General features: G+C 35.7%; 1 protein-coding gene across 1 annotated transcript in view; it reads right to left on the reverse strand.

The window, feature by feature from the left end:
- The window catches only part of Lama2 (laminin subunit alpha 2), a 565,166-nt gene that overhangs the window by 240,400 nt on the left and 300,032 nt on the right, over positions 1-24,734 (reverse strand). Inside the window, exons 13-14 of the mRNA XM_070010715.1 lie at positions 10,388-10,489; positions 8,648-8,859 (exon numbers count right to left, since the gene is read on the reverse strand). Coding sequence (XP_069866816.1) covers positions 8,648-8,859; positions 10,388-10,489 — 314 coding nt within the window. The remainder of the gene's footprint in view (positions 1-8,647; positions 8,860-10,387; positions 10,490-24,734) is intronic.

The raw sequence follows: 24,734 nt of genomic DNA on the forward strand, positions 1-24,734 counted from the left end.
ATCTACAGAGTTATTATGTCACTTCAGTTAGAGTAGTTATTAACAAAAAACAAAACAAATAGAAAATACTAAGAAATGTGTTAGAAAAAAAGGAGCCTTCGTATAGTGTTGGTTGGAATGTAAATTTGCAAAAGCCATTATGAAAACAGTTTGGAGTTTCATTCAGAATTTGAAAATAGGTCTATCATGTGATTCAACTATCCTATGTCTTTGTTTCTATAACCAAAGATAGTAAAATCAATGTATGGAATTGATACTCATACACCTACTTTTATTGTGACAATATTCACTTAGCTAAGATTTAGAAGCTAGCTAGGGTGTACCCATCCATCTGGGAATGGATAAAGAAAATGTAGTATCTGTAGAAAGTGGACTATTATTCAACCATAAGGTGGAATAAAATCTTAGCATTTGTAACAAAATTGATAGAACTGAGGAACATTCTGTTAAGTGAAATAAGTCAGACATAGACCAACAAATTCTCTATATTCTCTTTCACATATATTACAGAAGAAAGGTTGATATAATTGTAGGAAAAGGTTTACCTGAGGTCAGAAGGGATGGTGATGGTAGGATTGGGGGTCGGGGCTTGATTTGAATAATGTACACTGTAGGAATGCATTGAAAATGTTACACTATCCTCATTAACAAGTGTAATTAATACATGATAATAAAAGAACATTTAAATGAGCAGAAAGAGAAATCCTAACTCCCAATAAAATGATGCTAGATGTAAAGCCATTGGGAAGTCAAGTCGCTCAGGAGGTCAGACCCATCATTTACGGAACCATGCCCTTAGAGACAGGACCCAAAAGGGCTTTCTTTCTCTCTACCACATAAAGACAAAAGCAGAGGGCAGTTTACAACCTAGAGGGCCCTGAACCATGCTGTTACATAACATTCCAGCCTACAGAAGATTAAGAAATACATTTCTTGTGTCTATAAGCAGAAGACCAACCAAGAAAATACAAAGCCTAAATGAATAGTACTGATTTATTGTGCTACTAGTCCTAGCCCCAAGACCTGGCTTCTCTATCTGAACATTTTCCCTCATGAAAAAAAAAACATAAAGCACGCATAATCTAGATGGAAAATGAATTGATTCAAGTTGAATAAAAACTGGAGGAAAGAGAGAGATAAATTCTGTCTCCATTTTGCTTAGAGCAAAATATTTATAATATATAGCATATATTATAAATATATATTTGTTACTGTATTTTAAAAAAATCACTGCTTTACAGCATTAGTGTTGTATTACTTATTTGAACAATCCAGAAATGATTTTTCCCCCTCATCAAGTAACTTTGTCCACAAGAAGATGCAGTACCATGGCATTTGATTTTCCTTTATAAGATGTAATTCTGGTAAAACGAACCATTTTCTAGTGTACAGTTCTGTTCATTCAGTACATTCACAATGTTGTACAGTTACCTATTCTATCTTGATCCAAGAAATTGTCGTCAGCCCCAAAGAAAACCTGTAATTCTGTAAGCAAGCAGTCACTGCCTAGTCTCCGCTTCCTCAAAACCCTGTCAAGTATCAACTGCACTGCCACCATGGACTACTTACCTATGCTGACTATTTCCTAGTAATGAAATAATGTGATTTGGGACCACAATGTCTTATTTCTCTTACCTCACATAACGTTGTCAAAGTTCATGCTTAATAAAGCAAGCATTGAAATTTTATTTTATGAGTAATGTTTATTTGTATTTTGCTTATTCTTTCATATATTGGTAGACATTTAGGTCATTTCCACTTTTTGGTTTCTATGAAAATCCATAACGTCTATTTCTTCAATACATGTTCAGTTTGGGAAAATGACTAGGTCTGGAAAGGTTTTGGAAGAATTATAAAACTAAAGATAGTATTTATGTCTGAGAACTCAGCTTTTTAGCTACACCTTGAGAAATGAGACCCTGTTGTATTATCTATGAGTGAATTGTGACTGTTTCAATTCATTTTCAGTAGGAGGATGGATGATGGTTAGACAAGTAGATACTTTAAAGATTGATTAAATAAATATGTAAATAAATGAATAGATGAAATGTAGTCATATTACAAACAATGACTAACATAATCCATGACAAATGATAGAATAAATCTGGCTATCCACATTTTAGATAGATGAACAAAAACCAGGAAGTGAAGAATGTATTACTTGTGTTGACCTACAAAATAAACAGGAAAATATTAGAATTAGACCTCAAAGCCAGAGGCTAGAGCTTGCCTGACTGTATCATGGCATGTAACTACCTGGAATTAATAGACTTCCACATAGTTAATCTATAATTCGAATCATTAATATAAGAATTATATAGTTTCACTATTGAGATAATAGTCAATTTCATACAATAGAGTATTACAATTTACTAATTCACCAGGATTTCCAATATAAGATTGTTAGGCAAAACTTAAAGGAAGAATATCAGGATTTTCAAGAAAGAACAAGGAGTAAGGGACTACTTGAAAAAAAAAACAAAAACAAAAAGTTAGCAAATAGAGATACAAAAACAAAAATATTGTCAGTGAACTGCTTTTCATTTGTCTCTCGAACAACAGATGTCCTCCTCCTTAATCTGTGCAACCATGTTGAGCTATGAGAAATTTGAATGCTCAAAACATCTTTCCCAGTAATATTCCACATTCACATTCACTGCACAGTCCTGCTATTTGAAATGGGATTTTAATGCTTTTAATTGTTTCTAGTGTTACCCATGAAGAAGGCTCTAGTTTTTTACCTTCAAGGTGGTCATTTTCTTTTCTTAATATCAGGCTGCATATAAAACATTGGCCGTAATAAAAGCACTAAATTTAGAGATGCATGAACTCTCAAAGATTTGTCAACTAAGTTAAATGACATAGCTGACACTCTTTCCTTATTCTTGTGATTTCACACTGCAATAAAGAGGATGAGTGAAAAAAAGACAGTAATTATATGTGCTCCTATGAAAAACACAGAGCCATAAGAGAAACACCTTTCTGATTATTGTCTTCATATATTTTCCTTTTGTTACATACCCCCATCATAGTTAGATATGCTATACTACATTAAAACAATCACCACAGAACATTGTACCTTGAAATGATAATAAAAGGCCTTGGATTCTAAAACTTTCAATAACCGCTTCTTTTCTTCTTACTTTCCTTTTCTCATTGAAGATGTCTATTTTATTCTACTTAAAAGAATGTCACGTTGGGTTAACCACTGTAGGGAAAGATTTTACTGGTATTAAAGAATTTTGTTCTAGTTTGCTTTTGTCAAAATTTAAAATGATAATTCAGACAGGCCTGTAACATTTGTGTTATGGAAATTCCATGACATACTGCTCCATTATTTAAAGAAGCCTGATAAATTTTAACTTCATTCCTAAACCCGTTTAGACACTGACTGTTTAGGAATGAAGTTCCCTGTGGGGAAATGAAATTCTTCTCCAAACATTTTTGATCCCTCATCAAATAGTGTGCATAAATGACTGAATATCATATTACCTGAGCCATTTATTGAAGCTCGAATAAAAGGTAGCATAATAATTCATCTCTTTATCCCTAGCATTATAGAATTGCTATCTTAATTAAATGATAATTTATAAATCTTTATATTTTGTTCACTACATTTAATCAAATGTATTTAAATGTAAATAAATTTATCAAATATTAATAAGTACTACTACCTAGTCTCTCTTGTATAGTATAGTAGGGATTTGAAAGAAATTAAATACCAACCAGTTCAATGTAAAACTCACACTGTAGGCAACTTTATGAATGAAGACCATGGAGCTCAAACAAGCCAATTTCTTTGTTTAGTATGATCTCACATTGTCTAACATGATCTTCGAACAACATGTGTTATATATATATATACATATATATATATATATATATCAGATGTTTCATAGACAGTATTTTCTCACTTCTTCAATCTTGAAAGTTAGGTATGATTTCTACCTTTTTTTTGGTCGGTCGTGGGGCTTGAACTCTGAGCTTGGTGCTGTCCCTAAGCTCTTCAGCTCAAGGCAAGTGCTCTACCCCTTGAGCCACAGCACTACTTCCGGTTTTCTAGTGGTTTATTGTAGACAAGAGTCTCACAGACTTACCTGCTTGGGCTGGCTTTGAACCCCGATCCTCAGATCTCAGCCTCCTGAGTAGCTATGATTACAGGCATGAGCCATCAGCACCATCGGCGCCCCGCCAATTTTTACCTTTTATGAGAGGAAACTGAGATGCTGGCAGATTGAATGAAGTCAATATTTACAGAACAGCCTTGTGAAGTCCTTGAAGACAACGGGAATAAAGCGTATGAATTGTAATCCTGACCTCACTTCTCCTGACCAGTGAGTTGCATAAATCTTTTAAGGCAATAGGGTTCATTAGAATTTATTTAAAATGTATTTAAAATACATGATCAATTTCTAATGTACAAGGATATAACACCCCGATCCACACTATTACTATAATCCTAAAGGGTTCATTGGTTAACAAAGCTTTCCTAGATTATTTTATTATATAAATTCTATCTAATCATTTTCAATTAGAAACCAAAACAAAATTTATGCTAAAAGTCACATGAAATTGTCTTGTCTTTAAAGGATTTTGTATTTTCATGTATAAAGACTCACAACGTATGTCATGATGATATTAGGGTAGACTTACTTAGATTGCATTTTAAAAATCCAAATTCTCAGAGATAATCCAGGCCCATAAGGATTACAAGACAAAGCCTTTGTTCAGTAACCAGAAGATCAAAACAACCAGGGTATCTGACCTCCATACACAGTCTATATTCCAAGTTGTTTGATCTTCAGGCTGCTAAATAAGCTCTGGAGAGTTTCACACTGGAATTACAACTGTCTTCGGGAAAAATACATTATCAATGTTGGTCATATTCTGTGGGCCACACGAAGTCCTATAATCACAACTACCTTCAAAAGTCATAGGAATGCAATTGGAAGAGATTGGAAATTTGGTTAATTAATATAGCACAAAAGAAAAAAATATTTCTGTAGAATTCTAGGTCTAATTAGGATAAGTTCTTTCTTTCTTTCCTTCCCTTCCTTCCTTCTTTGTCTGAGACTGGGACTTAAACTTGGTCCTTGATGCTTTTACACATTGACCAGTGCTCTACCAAATAAGCCATACTTCCAATCCCATAATAGTTTAAAAAAACCCAACAACTGCAGTAATTCTCATTCTTTATCCCAGGCTGGCTTTAAACTCTTAATTCTCCTGCCTCTTCTTCTGGAGTGCTGGAATTACATGTGTGTGCTACTATACCTGGCTTCCAATGGGTACTTAATGAGAGTTTTTCTTGAGGTGAACATCAAGGATGCTACTTAAATCAAAGTTTTACAGAATTTAAAAGGAAAGATGTGCAGTTAGAATTGGTTCTTTTGCCAGATGCCAGTGGCTCATGTCTGTAATCCTAGCTACTAAGGATGCTGAGATCTGAGGATCGCGGTTCAAAGCCAGCCCTGGCAGGAAAGTCTATGAGACTTTTATCTCCAATTAACCACCAGAAAACTGGAACTGGTCCTGTGGCTCAAGTGGTAGAACGCTAGCATAGAGCTGAAGAGCTCAGGGACGGTGCCCAGGCCCAGAGTTCAAGCCCAGGACCACAATAAATAAATAAATAAATAAATAAATAAATAAATAAATAAATAAATAAATAAATAAATACATAAATACATAAATAAATAAATAAATAAATAAATAATTGGTTCTCCTATATTCTTAAAAAAAGAATGATTTTTTTTCACAGCAGAACTAAGTTTATCCGACTTTCATTATGACACACTTCCTCAGTCTTCGTCACTTTTGGGGAAGACTTAGAAGGAAATGTATTCACGTTTGAATTGCTCTTTCAGCATTCTGAATCAGGGACAGTAAGAGCTACCACAAATTTGTAAGCAATGCAAGTGTGTAAATAGCACAAGTGACAAGTGGTGTGCTCTAGGTGCCTCTGAGTCTTAATGGTACGTGGGTATATGGTATCTCCTGAAATAATGAAGGAGGTGAGATGGAAATACTTCACATCTGTGTGCTGATTTGCAAAGTGCTCCAGCAGCTCTCTAACTCCATTCTCCAAGTGACCTTTTGAAGTTGGCAGGCCAATCGTCCTCCTTATTTTAGAGTGGGGACTGAAGCACAAAAAGGTCAAAGCCATCCTTAGGTTTACAACTACTAAACAGCTACATTGAAAAGGAAAGTCAAAAACTCTTGACCTGCAGCTCCTCTTCCTTTACAATGCCATTCGCACAGTTACTGTGCAAACGGAAGCCCATTCACTGAGAGACCTACTAAGCAAGCAAGTACTCCCTCAAGTATCAACATGCTGTTCTGTTGTGTTTCAATTTACTGGTACTTGCACACAAACAGTATCTAAAGTCCACGCTTGCTGTGCAAGACAAGTTAAATCAATTCAAGTGATGTGTTACAAATATGAGCAGTCTACTAGGAGATCAGAGATAAGTAAAATATAACAAGTTTTATGGACACAGGATTCATGCTGACTTTCAGGTCTCCTAAAGCAAGTAGGAGTCTCAAATCTGACACTGGCTTTTGCCTCTTGAATCAGTGTGTTTTAATACTATAGGCAAAAAAAAACCAACCTTGACTAGCTCCTGTTCCACCTCACATAGCCACATGCTGTGACAGCATCCCTCACATACCAGCAAACAACAAAAACTTCACATGAAACCAATGGTTTTAAAATGAGGAGACACTGAAATTGTCAGGCATAAATCATGGGGAAGTGTCTTTGGATTAACCAGCCTGGGAAACAATAAGCCCCCTAGCCACTTTTTTGTCAGTTTGGTTGTCATTCATTTTGAAAGCTAGAGGACTCATTTCATTGTGCTACTTAAACATCATGACAATCTCTATTTACTAAATGGAAAAAAACCCATAATTAATTCCTAAGTGCTGCTCCTCATCTTTATGGCACTTTAATCCGGCTTCTAGCAGAATTGTCTATGCAAAAGAGGAGTATTATTTGGCAATGGTTTTGTTTATGAATCTGCAGTTTGCTCCTTTGGGAAATGGGAATGATAATATACATTGTTGAAGTATTACAAGTGAAAGACAAACTAGATAGAACAAGCAAATGATGAGGGCTTCTATGCAAAGGAAAATTCAGAATTATTGGTATTAGACATGGTGCTTTGCATCAAGGGACAGGAGTTGTCATTGTGGGCTTAAACTCAATTATTGAACAATCTGACTAGAAGGTAGTTAAAATGATAGCTTATGGTATTCAGTATGAAGTAGAAAAAAAAGATAAAGGGTAAAGTTCATTCAGGTTCAATTGAAGTTAAAATTTTGTCACCCCAAATCTCATTGTTTTAGGTTAGGAATAGTGGCTCATGCCTATAACTGCATATCCTGGATAGGATATGCAGATCCTGGATTTAAGAAGAGCTCAGGCAAAAGGCAGTAAGACTCCATCTCAAGGGAGGGAAGATAAAAAATAAGAGCAAAAAAGCTGGGGACATAATTCTATTGGCAATTCTATTTCCTAGCAAGCATGTGCAAGGCCATGGGTACAATCTCTAGTACTGTAAGTCATCTCAATAGTAATAGACTAGTTTTGAAAGGAGAAAGCATAGTGATTGTCAGTCAGCTAGGGACACTCTTGGCCAAGTGAGGGATACCCTCTTTAAAGTAAAAAGTAATTATAGAGAAGAAGGAAGAAACCAATGTTTGAAATTGTGCAAGTTAAGGGAACCAGTGACCACATGTCATTCTCACAACAGACCTGAGGAGGTGGGCACTATTAATTACACATTACTTTCACAGGGTCACCTGTTCACTGGGCACCAGTGCTTACTGCTCTCACATTTGTGTTGGCTTCAGTCCAAGCCTCTTTCTCTTTACCATGTGGCCATAAGGTTTTACCATGTTTTAAAGACAGATGTGAGATCTGTGGATCCTTAAAGAAAGAGGCTTATACTTCTTATTACAAACCACTACTATGAAGTCAGAAAATAGTCAGTTAACTAATGCATGAATACAATTTACAAAGTACTTCCTAAATGAGTACCCTGGAATACTATCTCTCTAGTTTCTCATTATCTAGGTCATCCTAAAAGAGATTTTTATTTTCCAATATTCTATATTCTCAATATGATCATCATTATGTATGACATGGTCTGGAGAAAATGCTTTGCAATTATAATGATCATAAAGCTTAAGACAAATTTATTTGGGATATGTAAACTTTTAAAGCTTAGTAGGAATATCCTTCATAAACACATTGTTTAAATAGAGATACAAGTGGACCCATTGCAACAATGAGATGTACAAGATGTTATGTCGAAAAACGAACTTTACAACTTTGGTGGGGTGTGTGGGGGGGAGTACGGGGGTGGGAGGGGGTAGGGGGGAGATGGGAAGGGATGGGAAGGGGAAGCAGGGGAGGAGGCAACAATGTTTGGTAAGAAATGTACTCAATACCTTGCTCATGTAATTGTAACCCCTCTGTACGGTATTTTCACAATAAAATAATTTAAAAAATAATTGCTTATCCTTATCTTCTATTTGAAGCATCAAACCCAGAGCTTGTAAAATTCACTTTTCTAGCTAGTATATGCAACCTCTGCCCCAAAGTAAATGTGTGAACCAGGGGAAGAAATGCAGTTCCTGATTTTACCTGAAGATGGCATCCATCCCAAAGCTGTATGTGATTTGTATGAGGACTCTCTTCAGATTCGCAAGCACTGTCATAAAATCTCTTCTAGAGACAGGGAAATTTGTGCCATGTATGATAAATGATTCTTCTTTAAGTGTTATTACGTTAATGTGTTCTTCAGATGGTTGCAAATATACTTCCTCTTGGGCTGTGCTGATTCTCAAGTCATTTCCCTAAAGGGAAAACAGAAAAAAAAATATATGAGTGAAACTGAGAGAAGGGCACAGAGGTGACAAGTTATCTGGGTTTGGATTCTCCATGCTGTGGAGTATCCTCAGCGGGTTTTGCGTTTCCAGTTGGATTTCTTGTCATTCACTGTATTTCTAGGATGCCTGAGGGGAAGGCAATGCAATGTAATCATCTCAGTCTGTGCCAAATCTACTACATAGCTCAAGTTCCTCAATTTCAAGTTCCCTTATATAACTTAAATAGTAGCTATTTGGCAGTTCATAGACATACACGTGACTAAAAACAACTTGACTCTTTTGTCCACAAATATATAAAAAGTAACTGTCAAATATTTTATGTTGGAAGTAGATTCAAGAAGATAGTAAGGAATAAAGTTTCAGCAAGTTTATTTTTCAGTTCCAAGACTTGAATTCAGGGCCTGGGCACTGTTCCTAGCCCTCTGCCACTTTGAGCCACAGCTCTACTTCCTAAGCTATTATTTTTAAGGATATCTATATATGGAGATGGAATAATCAAGAAAATGATGTATGTGCTTGTGTTCCCAATGGAACAATGACATCACAGTCATGTAATAGGTCATCACAGGTTAACCTGTGACACTTTGGTAGCCCTTAGTTTATGGTTATTGATGAGATGCAATTTTGGAACATTTTATATTAACAGAATTGCTTTCATTATCAAGGAAACACAAGGTGTGCCTGTAGTTTTATATATATATATATATATATATATATATATATATATACACACACACACATATGTACATATGTGTGTGTGTGTATGTGTGTGTGCTATCTATACTACTTGCTCTAATTCTGAAAAAAAAATCTGTTTTGAGGAAAGAAGTTTGCCATCTTGTCACTAATTTGTGTGCCTCAATCATTTAAGACAAAGAGCAGAGTTTGGTGTTAAGCTAACCCCAGACCAGTTGGAACTATGAACTTGTGTGTCTCAGTGTGACCATTTGGGGAAGTGTTTAGATCCATGGAAAGAAGGAGAGTGAAAAGGGTGGAAGAGATGCTCTTAGATAAATTTAGGCCCCTAGCCGTTTAGAATTGCTTATCTTGAAAGGTTTCTCCTACATCTTTCCTATGGCTCCTAAATTTTGAAGTCAAGATTTGACTACAATTCTATGATTATTTCTTTTTCCATTTACTTCTGCCTAATATCAAGAAAGAAGGTGAACCACAGAGTTAATATGGAAGCAAGAGGAAAGGAAAAATACAACTATAAGAGTCAACCTTCACCTAAGAAATATGATCCTTTGTTTTAAATGTAACTTTCAGGTCTAATCCACAAACCTCTTTTATCCTTAGGGCACAATGTATATACCTCTATTTTTACATATGCTTCACAGTAAAATGTGTACATAGCATAAAAGATTCCCAGGGGATATTTTTTTCTTTAGTATTAAGTAAATCATTGACAAACAATCAGCTTAAACACAGTATGGATACCCTTAAATAATACAAGAACATAATATGGTTTAAATCAATATATGAAGTGCTCTACCTCTAAGAGAACAACCAGCTGGAGAGCATTTTCTGTATCCTCTTCCTCTTCTTCAAGGTCATATGAGACAGTAAACGTCAACTGTCCTCCAACTGCTAGGAGCTATAAGAGAGACAATGCATAACCATTATAGCTAGAAGTTGGGCTATTAAGTCACATTTTCCTTATTATTTTAAAATCATTTTATTTTCTAGAGGGTAATATTTGAGAGAGGCAGAAATCACTGCAGTATAGAGTTGAGACAAAGATTTTTTTTTTAAGTATTAACCTTTATACCAACCTTATTCATCACTCATTGGAAGCCTGACATATAGTCACATATTATTTTCCCAGTATTTCAGTATGTTGAAATAGGTTAAGTTCCATGAGATCAAAGATAGCCCCTCCTGTCATCTTCTGAGTCTGTAATTTGAGCTTTAGAATTCCCATAGAGTAAAAGATCTTTTTCAAAAGTGGGAGATTTCTATACAGCCCCAAGATCATTTATTTTGTGAGTCTCATTGTAATTGCCAATGATATCTCTCTATTTGTAAGGCATTTTGCATTCAGCACAAATTAAGCTGGGAAACATTGTTAGTCACAGAAAAATTAAAGGTTAGCAGCAAAATTTACATTAAAATTCAGTCAAAACTGTCTCTGAAAGTATACTTTCCCCTGCATAATCAAATAAGCTTAGTTTGTATGAATGTGATCATCCATCTTTTTTTTAAGTATCCTTCTTTTCTTCTAACATGCCTGCCAAGTCCCATCCAATGTATGCTTGAGGTTTTTTTTTTTTTCTGAGATTGACAGTGACCTTGGAGCCATACAAATAAAGATCATTTATAGGGCAGGAATCAAAACTGAAGCAGTGAGTGACAGGTTCAATGCAAATGCTGCAGTCCTTTTAGTTGTTTTTTTTTTAAGTTTTTTGAAATCCCACTCCAACATGGTAAATAAAGACATTCATAAAGTAAAGCTGATGATTTGTATTCTTCTGTTTGGTTTGTGTTGACACGCAGAGCCCCAGCTCTGCAGCCGTTGGCGCTCTATGGCCTTTCACTGCCGACTCTGACCAGGAAAGCATTTCCAAGCTATGCTGGGATAGAGGAGAAGGAACCCCAATTCCTCTCAGACTTGTTCCATAGGGGACTGCACAATAGCTTGCTATGGCTGATTAAACAGGATTTTAAATTGCAGCTCGGCAATGTCCTTTAAGAGCTCATTACTTGGTGCTCCAGGAGGAAGTGAAATTCAGAAAACTTTTATTCCCCTGCTCCATTGAGAAATGGCCCTACTCTAACGTCTTTTCATATAGAAAATAATAAATATCTGCCTAGACTATAGCACTTGTGCTGTTGTGAGTAATGAGGAGTGAATTCATATAAAAGGGTTAGGTTCTATTAAAATAAGCATCCAAAATTTCACATAGCATACTTGTTCCAATCAGCTAGATATTTTCTTCTATTAGGAGAGTCCAAATAGGCAGCAGAAAATGTTTTATGTATTACAAAGAATACTGAACTACTTTTAGGGATTTTCTCAATTACTAAAATATTCAGTAGGAAGTGGACAGAAAATTTGGGGAGAACAGTAGAACATAAGTATCTAATATAACAACCCATGTCTAGGGCTTCCAAATACATTTCAAATACTTAAAATTTGTACCACATTGTTTTTCTTTAATATGTTTATCTAAGACAGAAGAACTTCATGTCTGTGATATTACTATCATAGTAAAATGTAACATTTATTACAGTACTATAGGTATCCAGATTTTAAGAAATTTTTATATGATCCAGCAGTCCCACTCCTGGGCATTTACCCAAATGAACACAAACAAGGCCACACTAAAGCTACCAGCACAACTATTTTCATTACAGCATTATTTACCCTAGCTAAGATATGGAACCAACCCAGATGACTCTCAGTTGATGAATGGATCAAGAGAATATAGTATATATACACAATGGAGTTCTATGCTTTCATCAGAAAGATGACATTTATAAGGAAATGGAAAGACTTGGAAAAAATCATATTAAGTGAAATAAGCCAGACCCAAAATAACATAGGCTCCATGTTTTCCCTCATTTGTAATAATTAGTGTATATCTAGGATAGTCCTAGCAAAGGATCACAATAGCTCAAAAGATACATACATAAGACTATGTAAAATAATGTTGATCGAAATGAACTCCAAGATATGGAAACAAGAGGGGTTTTGTTTTTGGTTTTGTTGTTGTTGTTGTTAATGTACTGGATGAAGTTATTTCTTTTTTCTTTCATTTTTCCCCCTTCGGTTTATCCCCTGTTGTCATTGTTTTTTATTCTGGTACCCTGTGTCTTGAATGTACGTTTATCTGATTTGGGGAGGGAAAGAGGAACAACAAAATGGTGAGACAAAGGACAAAGGGTGAACCAATGCAGCAAAGATTCTCACAAGACACTATGTTGGAAATGAACTTTACAGGGGGGGGGGAGTGGGAAGGAGGAAAAGTGGGGAAAAAAGGAGGGATGGGTAACAATGGTCAACAGAAATGTACTCATTACCTTACTTTTGTAACTGTAACCCCTCTGTACATCACCTTTAAAATAAAATTAATTAAAAAAGACTTGTATCCGAAAATACAAATATTTCTTACAATTTAAGGATAGAAGACCACTGCATTGAAAAGTGGAATAAGATCTAGAATAGTCAATAATCACATGAGCAATGGAAATTATAAGCCCAAAACACTTAATGTGTGCTAGAACGATTATAATCAAAGTGAGATAATAACAAGTGTCAAAAAGAATGGTATGAAACTGTAATACATATCTATCTATATCTATATCTATAAATGATGACATTTTGCTTATTTGTTGACATGACATCTTGCTACCTTTCTTTTCATGCTGGCCTCAGCTGCCATCCTCCATCTCTCTACTTTACAAGTAACCGATGGGCTTATGCCATCAAGTCATGACACTATTTTGTAAAATACAAGTTTTAAATATCCATAATTCATTTATGTCTATTGTTCATGTTCTACTCTAATGTATAGATATATATGGTTTGTATGTATAAAGACAGAAAAAAGACATTTTTAAATTTTGTATCTCTAAAAAGTGTGATCAACTTTAACATTCAAGATTTTAAGATTGGGCTGGGAAGTTGGCTCAGTGGTAGAGCGCTTGCCTTGCATGCCTGAGGCCCTGGGTTCGATTCTTCAGCACCACATAAGAAAAAAGCTGGAAGTGGCGCGGTGGCTGAAGTGGTAGAGCACTAGCCTTGAGCTGAAGAGCTGAGGGACAGCGCTCAGGCCCAGAGTTCAGGCCCCACAAAAAAAAAAAAGATTTTAAGATTAATGATAAAGTAGAAAATATTTGCTTACACTGATTTTAAGATAGTTTCTATACTTATTTCAGCATTTATAATATTTATAAAGTCAAATAATACATAGTACAAAGAAGGAATGGGAGGCAGAAATGGAAGAAAGGAACATATAAATATATAGATCAGAAATCCCATGTACAGATCAGTGATCATTTAGAGAGAATTGACTTCCCTTATGCTAATGAGGACTACATGAAGTAGTACTGATAAGAAAATAGGTTTTCACACATAGTTTTTGGAAGTATTTTTTTTTAAGGTCTTCTGTGCCTCTTTTTATCCTCACACTTTGGCATTATTAGAATAGTTTTTGCATCACTTAAATTTTTGCATCTATGAATCCATTTTACTTCTAAGTTTGGTGAAAAAGCAACCATGTAAACAGGTCCATCATTTTGGTAAGCATGTAGTTTTCCCCCAAGCACAAGTACCCATGTGCACAAAATCAGAATCATTGCTTTTCAGTTACCCTAAAATGTATATAGATAATAAAATCTACTTAGTCAAGTACTGATTTCAATATTAAAAAAAAACATTTAAAATACCATATAAGTTTCTTTACCTATTTGATGTCTGTACTACAATCCTCCCCATCACCGAGTAACTTTAATGAGAGGAGTGTATTTTTTCACAGTGCTGGAGGTTGTACAGCACCTGAGGTCCGAAGACAGCAGTGTTGGTTTTCTCTGAGGGCTTTACAGTCCTTTTTCTTTTTCTTTCTCTTTTTTCCTTTCCTTCCTTCCTTCCTTTCCTCCTTCCTTCCTTCCTCTCCCTTCCTTCCTTCCTTCCTTCCTTCCTTGCTTCTTTCCTTCCTTCCTTCCTTCCTTCCTTCCTTGCTTCTTTCCTTCCTTCCTTCCTTCCTTCCTTCCTTCCTTCCTTCCTTCCTTCCTTCCTTCCTTCCTTCCTTCCTTCCTTCCTGTCTGTCTTTCTATTTTTTTCCAATGTGGCCTTCCCTCAGTGTGTGTCTATGTACTGATTTTCTTTTCTTCTATTAGTCATATTAAATTAGAACTTGACCTAATGACTTCTCTTTAGCTTACTTACTTGTGTAAATATTCTATATATGATTATAGACCTATACTTTATTCAGGAAATGGGGAAGATCAGGACGATTGAACTGAGTGAGGTACAATTTAATCTATAAGTGTCATATACTAAATGATTGTCCAACTGTGTCCAAACTCAACACACCCTCAGGTAACTTCACTATCTAAATTTTTCGAGGATATAAATTGTAAGGTCTGCACAGGGACACATCCCTACCTCTTGGCTAAGTTTCCACCCAGTATCTGTTACCGAGGTAACTGGCAGACCTGGAAGCAGTTGCCTTCCCCTCCTGCTAGGTCACATCCTGGGCTGCCTCTGGTCACATGTCTCCCATCTGACCACAGGCAGTTCCCAGACCTTGAGGTCACATCCAGATCCAGTGTGGCCACACTTTCCTCCCACCTGGCCACACCTCTCCCTGTCCCTGGCCTAGATAAGTCCTGGCCCAGGGGTGGGCTGCCTCTTCCTTTTTCAGCAATGCCTCTCCACCAGGCAGGCTGAGGGCAGCAGTTTGGTAAATAAACTTTTCCTGCTGGAATAGCGTGTGGTGGCTACCTAGTGAAACCTACCTATTTAATATACCTTACATAAATGTGATTATTTTCCCAACTTCCAGGATTGGGTCTAGAGAGATGGTTCCTTTTTTTTTTTATTATTAATTTAAAGTAGAAATCTTATGTGCAATATAACAGTGTTTTCACTTATTATCTGTTCAAGTCAATGTCTTGAAATATTTCCTACCTAACATCCCTGCCCATTGCATATCATTTGTAGCTGAAATTCTGTTTTAAGTCTTCTTGTTGGGGAAAGTTTTTTCCACTATGATTTCTGTAGTTGTACTTTGCTAATGTATCTCCAGTGTTTTGAATCAATAACATCTTTTGAGATTCCATGTATTTCCGGTATTCTCTAGGATGTATCCAGCTCTGATCACAAATTATGTGGAGATGTACCTAAGGGCACTTCAGTGAACTCACAAAGGTACTGTGGGATATTGCCCATTTCTGATGAAAACACAATACTACTAAATATTGATTGGACAAACACACAGCCATTAGCCCAAGGTAGTTCATAACTTTATCATTAAATAATGCTATCTTTCTTTTTAGGATCTTCTTAGAAGGTTGAGTTATATTTGTCCTAAATGCACATGCTCAACAAGCAAGTGTTTTTTAGTGGGCATTGTGATGAGCAAGTACTGCAAAGATGAATGTAGAGCAGGAACTAGAGATGGCACTGTATGATCTGTTATTCAGCTTTGACATGTTGAAACAGTTGCAAACACAGGTTTCAAGGAGTGGAATCAAAAATTTAAGTGGAAAATGTTTAAAGAAACATTGGATCTGTACTGAGTATTCAAAAAGTTTCTTTGTCTATTCCCTAAACAATTTTGCATAATAATTATTAATAGACATTTTTATTTGGAAGCATAACTCATCTAAGAGTGATTTAAAGCACATGAACAGATTTGATGTTATATACAAATATTATGCCATTTTATATGAGACTTGAGTACTTGTAGATTTTAGTATTAAGAGTCTTAGTGGTACCAATCTGCTGTGGACAGAAGGTGGACTGGATCACACAACAGCTATAATATTGTCTTTGCATTTACATGCATTATCTCTTTAAACAATTGATAAGTTGTTAAATGATAAATGATAAATGTCCCCAGATCCTTAGTAAGTGCAAAGGTGACAGGTTCTATTGGTTAGTGAGGCATTGTGAAAATAGTTTTTAAATGCCGAATCTACTTCAAATTGAAAAAGTTCTGAAATTTTCAGTATATCTAGCCATTTTGCTACTTAGGTTTATTCTAATTTTCTTCCAGGTAAGATTCCTGCTAGGAATTCAGCAGCTCTCTGCCTACTCAAATGCTGTCTTTTTGTTGATTTGACTAATGTGTAACCATTCAGAAAAGACTGAGCAAAAAAGCTGTTCAGGAATATTGCCAGAGTATGATGAAAAATCACCACAAACACCGCAACTAGTAGCATAAAAGACTCTAGCACAAGTAGATCTCTGCATCCATTAGCGTTGATTGAAGAAGTCTAGCAAAACAGCATAATAAATTGGTGAGGTATGTGGATGGTGCATAACTTTAATATTCTACAGTTTGGGGCTTTGAAGAATCAATTTATACATTTTATCTCTTAGTCTCTGAAATTAGTTTCTTGTGAACATTATTAATTTCTTTAATTTTTATAGAATATTGTATATGAAACCAATTGAACATTTTCTTCTATAATTTAGGAACTAACTGGTGGTTACCATTCTGTTAGTTGGAGAAATTTTATTTCTATAGCTAGAAATGCAATTGCAATTTACTTTAATGCAATTATTACCTTTACTGGATTAGATTACAGTAAGAAGAGATGAGAGATGTACTCCTTTTAAGCACAGAGAGAGTGAATTTAAGAATAGTTAATTTCATAAGGGTCCCCATAAACATAATTTTCACCCCTTTCTCTATATTTATAAAAGGAATAATTCTCTTTGGGGAGACTCAGGTATTGGATTGCAAAGGAATTTTCCAGTCAGGAGTGGAGCAGTACCCATCTATTCCCTGAGATAGTTCAGAGCTATGCTCTTCATCCTGCTGAGACTCAGCTCCAACCCATTAAGAGAAGAGCAACATGAATAGCTATTTCGCATGAGTACCTGTTAAAATTCTTCCTTCAGGGAAAAGAAACAGCTTGTTTGCAAGTATCACTATAGCTACTATGCAATATATAACTTCATGTCACACAATTACATGGAACACATGGCATTAAATACTTAATGGGTTGGAAAAAGCTAAAGGTAACTCATAAAACTAAGTTATATTAATGTATTTAATATTAGATTGCTTGTATTCTATCTCCTCTCTCTAACTTTAAGAAATAAGAGATGGATAATGGGTGGGATAAGCTATTGATGGCAACTGGATAAAGAGGAAACTCTTTTCATGAAATAAGCCTGGAACATTTGGTTGTCTGATGCCAGATTATCATCACTGTTATCCTACTAAATGGAGTATGAAAACCTAATATTTGATTTTGCTTAGCAGAGCAAATATTTCTGGAGGGCTATAGTAAAATCAACTGGAGGAAAGGCTTCGTAATACTGAGCAAGATAAATTAAACCTATCTGTCAATTTCCATTTAGCATCCCAACCAGGGCAATTGATTCATCTTTTAGATTTGGAAGCCTCCCAGCTTGAAATTCAGAAAGGATATCTTTCCAACCAGTGTTTATTAATACATTGATTCACAGAGCTCCTTTTAAAGTAGAAGCAGTATTACAGTATTTTACTTCAAAGTTTTATTTGTTCTCTCATATGCTGATCACATTTAAATAAGAGGACTTCTTTTCAAAGCACAATTATCATTAGAACACAGCACAGGCAAGAGGATGTAAAATGAAAGAAGAGGCAGAGTAAACGCAAAAGGTCTTAAGTTTACACGACCTTTCATCATAGAGAATCAGTTACGGGTTGTGGTTATTAGAAAAACAGTACTTCTAGGATGACAGTAGAGCAGGCAAGTGCTGGAGGATGCAAAGAAGCAAACCTTAAGGAACTAAACCTTCCTTTTCTTGCTCATTCTCCTTTCCTCTTTGTATTTCTTCCTGCTCTGCTTTTTATGCTATCTTTCCTTTCCTTTATCCTATTTTTTTCCTTTTCTCAGTTGTAATGTGTTAACCATCCTACAGTGCAAATAGTGTTTATTTTCACAGCTGTTACCATTCATTTCAGTTGGTGGGGAAAACAGACAGAGATTGGAATCTTTAATTTTTTTTTTTTTAATTTCAGATTTGAAGATTCCAGCCAGTCCAAGTTGATAGTATTGTATCCTCTGTATTATACTTCATTTATCTGAATTTGGCATCAGTAAATTTGATGAGTACAAAGTAGTGATGAAAATTATGAATGTTAAAATACTAAGACTGAGTTCTGGGACAGATGAGCAGAATTACTGTCCAGTGTGGCTAACAATGACCAATCAGTATCTTTGCACTCAACTCTATCAGCTGCCTGTGACATTATCCCTTAACATGCATTCTTTCCACAATTCACTGCATCTCCTAGTCAATATTTATATACAATGTTTTTCATTGATGGTGAAAAGAGACATAATGCTTAGAAGGAGGGGGGCAGGGAAGTAGTTGTGAGAGATGACCACAGAAAAACAATAGGTCCATAAGAGTTCCCCATGTAAATGTTTGTGAAATTGTTAATTCACTTGAATAACACCAATCTTGATTTAGTGTAAGTTTTTTGTCAGGTATAACAAAACTGGGGCAAATTATACTTTCTATGTGGTTCTTTTTTTTTTTTTTTGTCAGTCATGGACTTGAACTCTGGGCCTGGGCGCTGTCCCTCAGCTCTTCAGCTCAAGGCTAACGCTCTATCACTTGAGCTATAGCACAACATTCATTTTTTCTGGTGGTTTATTGGAGATAAGAGTTTCACAGACTTTCTTGTCCAGGCTGGCTTTGAACCACGATCCTCCTGAGTAGCTAGGATTACAGGCGTGAGCCACCGGCACCCGGCGGTTCTTTATAATTTAAAAGAAATATTACAGTGAGAGTTTGGTCAGGTCAGAATACTTTGGTTGCAATTGGTTAGAGGCAGTAGGTCATGCCCATAGTCACAGCAACTATTGAAAGAAGACAGCAATGGAAAGAAATATAGTTCAGGGCCAGTAACACTCACTTCATTAATAAGCTGGGAGATTTGGCCAACAAAGGTAAAAATGTAAGAAATATACTTGAGAATTAACTAAAGCAAAAAAAGGAGAGTGCACATGTGGTTCAAATAGTAGTGTCTTCTTCGTGAGATTGAGGTATTGTGTTCAAATCCCAATACCACCAAGAAGGAAGAAGGAAGAGAGAAGGAGGAGGGAGAGAGCGAGGAAGGGAGGAAGGGAGGAGGGAAGCAAGGAAGGAAGGAAGGAAAGATTAATCATTAGTGGGTCTCATGTAAGAAACAAGAAATCCAGCAAAGCTTGGTAGGAAGACCAAACTTTATAATATAGCAAACAGATTAAATTTTTCCCCCAAAACTTAGATTTATTTAGGAACTTTCAAAATGTGTACCCTGTAAATAGATGCGTGTTTATTTGTTGTTGTTTGCTTTTTGTTTCTGTTTGTTTTTTTTTGGTTGGTCGCGGGGCTTGAACTCTGGGCTTGGGCACTATCCCTCAGCTCTTCAGCTCAAGTTGAGCGCTCTACTGCTTAAGCCACAGTGCCACTACTGGTTTTCTAAGTGATTTACTGGAGGTAAGAGTCTCACAGACTTTCTTGCCTGGGCTGGCTTTGAACTGTAATCTTCAGATCTCAGCGGACTGAGTAGCTAGGATTACAGGCATGAGCCACCAGCACCCAGCTGATTTTTGTTTCTGGTACCAGTACTATGGCTTGAACTCAGAGCCTGTCTTTGAGTTTTTTACTCAAGGAAGTAGTGAATTTATTTACTAAATTATTTTATTAATTTCCAGAACTTTTTCAAGTTGAAGTACATTCAGCATTTAATAAATAAATTAGTTTGAGTAGTTAATTGGAGGTAAGAATCTCATAGACTTTTATGCCCAGGCTGGCTTTGAATTGAAATCTAATTTAAGGCACAAGCCACTAGCACCCAGATTTTTAAACACTACATACATGCAATATTTAAAAAGACAACATCCTACACAATAAGTGAATATTTAATATTCTCCTTATGTTTTCTAATTTAGGAAATGATTTGCTGCTCTCTGATATACACTGATAAAATCTTGACTTGAAATAGTGCAATCTCAGCAGATGTGCGTAAGGATAGCGGCCAACTTCTGGAAACTGCTTTGTGTTCTCAGGCTCTGATTGCAAGTTGGGTTTTTGCAACAGCTGTTAGTTTTCCTTCTACTCATGTTTGGATGGAACATTCCAATGGGACTCTTGCTGTGGACTAGATGAATTAATGTGCAAACATCCCATATCAAATACATGGAATACATAATTTAAATTGACCTAATCATGTAAGCTATAAATTATGCTTTTAGATACATATAGGTTTCTTATTGACTAGAGTTTAATTTACTTTTCAAGATCTCTGCCCACAACATGGAAAATTATAGGGTCCTAATATGTAAGATTAGTACTAAGTAAAATAACAGGATACATTACAACCCAAGTTCCATGAAGTTAGAGAGAAGCAGACTTATCATAACAAAAATGACAAATGGGTAAAAAAATTATAATGCTCATGAAACTGTTATAGAAACACTGTTTATGTGTTTCAAAAATTAGACAACACCAAAAATTAGACATTAGACAAAATTAGACAAGACCACTGCTATTTACTTTCTGAATGAGAACATTAGTTAACCTTACTCTCACTGATTAAAGATATTGGTTTTTTTATGGCTATTTATTACTTTGGGCACTATGTGGCTATTGTACAGTACTTTTATACTGCAGTAAAAAGGAAAGAAGGAAAGTCTGGGAAACAGTCATTTCTGCTACTTCCTAACTATAGCCAAAATGCCACATGTTGCTTTAATTTCAGTTTACATCATTCAGATGGTGGGCATTTTGAAGTAACAGTTAATTTATTTCCCACAGAAGCAGAAGCTAGAACATCAGTCTTGGCAGTATTGGTATTTTGATTTGATGCTAAACGTTATTGATCTACCACCATTTCCTTTTCTCTCCTCTCTTACTCAGGAATTATGTAGTATTACAGTATTATTATAGCAGTAGAGTCTGGTTGTAGACTTGAGGAAATAAAAATACCAAAGAGCAGTGGATACTACGTCATGCTCCAAGAAGAATAAACAGGCTAATAAAACACATTCAAGTGTCATCTCCCAGAATAAACAAGTGGAATTGTGTTGGTTGTCTGACAGCTCTATGCATACAAGAGTCATATAAATCACACAAGTGAAACAGCTTATTTTTGGAGCTTTAAACTAGTTTTGGACTCTGATTTGCCTTCAAGTGTGATGTAGCCCTGGGAAATTTATCACTTCAGAGATTCAATTAATTTTCACTAAAGTGAACCAAATTGTACCTATCTCAGAAGTTTGGAGGATGAAATTGGAAAATACACATAAGCCTCCTCACATGATATTGACCACATGATATATATCTATATGGATATATATAGATGTATAGATGTAGATATCTATGTACATCTATCTATCCATCTTCTCTCTCTCTCTCTCACTATATATATATATATATATATATATATATATATATATATATTCTGGGCCATACAGTTTTAATAAGGATAGATTTCCAAACTAAAATATCACATACACCTTACACTAATGATCATGATACTTATTTTATGATTATAAATGTACCTTTAAAATACTGGGATTTCTGGGAGAGATTCTGATGATGGCTGGAATCAGAGCTTATTCATGTCTTAATGTTTCCCTGTGGTACTTTGCATAAGCAGATAGTCCGTCTGCATAAATATCTGCTGAATTTTAATCAAGTTCATCACCACATATCATTTCAATGTACCATAGATGGAAAAAAACATTGAAAAAAATCTAGGATACAATTTCATTACCCCAGGAGATACCTTGCAGTTGTTATTAAAATTTGTTTCTACTGGTTTCTCTATCCTTATCTTTATTGATCTTAAAAAGAGACCTACGTGTGTTTCAGGTTTTGGATGATTTGAGCTTACTTACAGATGCTTACTGTATTTCTGACTGGCAAACTACAGATTTATTTGTTTAAAAAATATAGAACCTTTAGCATTTGGAAAGTTTGATCTGCAGCTGAGGGGGGAAATCAATATTTAAGTGATTTAGGCATTTACACACATAAATCAACTATTATGGCATTTCTTTTTGCCAGCTTCTAGATGCTAGCATGATAATATAAATCCCAGCACCCAATGCATATTTTATAAGTCATAAATATATGCTCAATAGGTTGTGATGTACAGGCCAATGACATTTTCTCTGTCTTAAGACACCTAATGCACGAACAAGAAATCAGTGATCCACATGCACTCATAGCTAGTCAGAGCACAGCCTGAGAACTATGTTCAGTTGCTGACACTCTCATTTAAGAGAGGAATTGACAAATTAGAGTTTATCCAAAGAGATGTGACCAGGATGTTGATAGCTCCATCAACTGAACAAGAGGGTTAGAAAGGTAACATGAGCATTTAACCTTTAACAAGAGAAGAGTTAAAGAAAACTTAATTGTCTCCTTGAAAAATGGGAAGGTTTATCAGAACGGAAACCTGCTGTTTACAGTATATGAAAGGATCCTATATGAGAAAATATCAGGGGAAAGGGATTTTTAATATTGGGGGAGGTCAGTCATGGGGTTTGAACTCAGGGCGTAGGCACTGTCCCTGAGCTCAAGGCTAGCACTCTACCACTTGGAGCCACTGGACCACTTGCAGTTTTCTGGTAGTTAATTGAAGATAAGAGTGTCACAGACTTTCCTGCCTGTACTGGCATTAAACTATGATCCTCACTCAGCCTCCTGCATATCTAGAATTACGGGCATGAGCCACCTTGCAAGAGGATTGTTTTTGAATGCTATATAAGAATTAGATTCTAATACGTGAAACTGTTGACAGTGATCTACCATGTAGGGTATCTATAACTGTGATGATACTTAAATAGAGATCCATCTATCAGGGGCACTGAAAAATGGATTTCTGTATCAGCTGAGCAGTTGTACTACATCTGATAAAATCTGGTGGGTGTTTTCCTGATAATCTCACAGCTAAATTTTATTTAGTAGGCTACTTAGGTACTTGAGTTAACCTTTGCATCAGTATTGGAATGAGTAATTATGTGTGCCTGTTCTGTGATTTTTAGAGTGAAACCATATGGAGGACAGGCCATCACATTGCATGAAGCAAAAACTTGAAGACAAGTTTTCTTGTCAAGGTGACAGTTACAGTACAGTGAAAAGAACATAGACAGTGAGCTTCCTCACTCACTATGAGTGGAATACACAGAGTACATTAGTTTTTCTGTGTCTCCTGTCTAAAAAATGGAAGGGAAACAAAGGCAACTACCACATAGACCTGCTATGAGGATTCAGATGAATAAACTAGAATCATGTTTGCCATTTTAGAAATGTTTAACAAATGTTTGATGTTGCCATTATACTACACTATTGTATAGATAGTGAAATTTTCAGTTAACCACAATGAATCATCCAAGTTGCTCTGGAGGGAGAGATTGGGAGAATTACATTTTGAGCCTAACCTAGCCAAATGTTAGTTAGGAAGCCCTCATCTTAACCAGTAAATTGGGATTGGTGGTACCTGTCTGTTATTCCCATTATATAGGTGCCTACAAGTAATAGGAACGTCATCCAGGCAAACTCTAGGAAAAAGTACAAGATCCCTTTCTGTATTTTCTTTGTTCTCTGTGGGTCTGTCATCTGTCTGTCTGTGTCTCTCTCATACACACACATACAGAACACACACAAACAAACTCACTGTGCCCATGATTCAACAGTAATATAAACAGCTATGCTTAAGAATAAAACCTACCCACTCTATTTTAGTTCACCTGTTTATAGGTGTCTTTGGAAAAATTAATTTAATGCTGAAGTGCAAAGTGTTTTATGTCTAAAGGGGAGTGAAAATACTTTCCTTGAAGGGGTTTCTTAAATAAAGAATTTTTGAGAGGAACATATGTCAAACCTATTCATGTTTTATAGGAGGCATATAAAATTTATTTAAACATTGCCTCTTTTCATCTTTTGTATCCTGGGAATTCAGTAAGTTGAAAATAAGTTTTGTGAATTTGATTTTAAGCTTTGGGTAGCAAAGAACAAAATACTGTTTCATAACAATACAATATACCATTTTTGTGAATAATAAGAGGAAAAGTAAAATGTTGTTCAAAGACCATCTTTCACCTATGGGGCTGCCAAAGGTACCCTGTTAGGTAATGTACTTTGATAGTTGGGGGAATTTGGCAATTCCTGTTTA

Source organism: Dipodomys merriami, unplaced genomic scaffold (assembly GCF_024711535.1).
Source record: "Dipodomys merriami isolate MVZ:Mamm:240054 unplaced genomic scaffold, mDipMer1.0.p SCAF_8, whole genome shotgun sequence".
NCBI lineage: Eukaryota > Metazoa > Chordata > Mammalia > Rodentia > Heteromyidae > Dipodomys > Dipodomys merriami.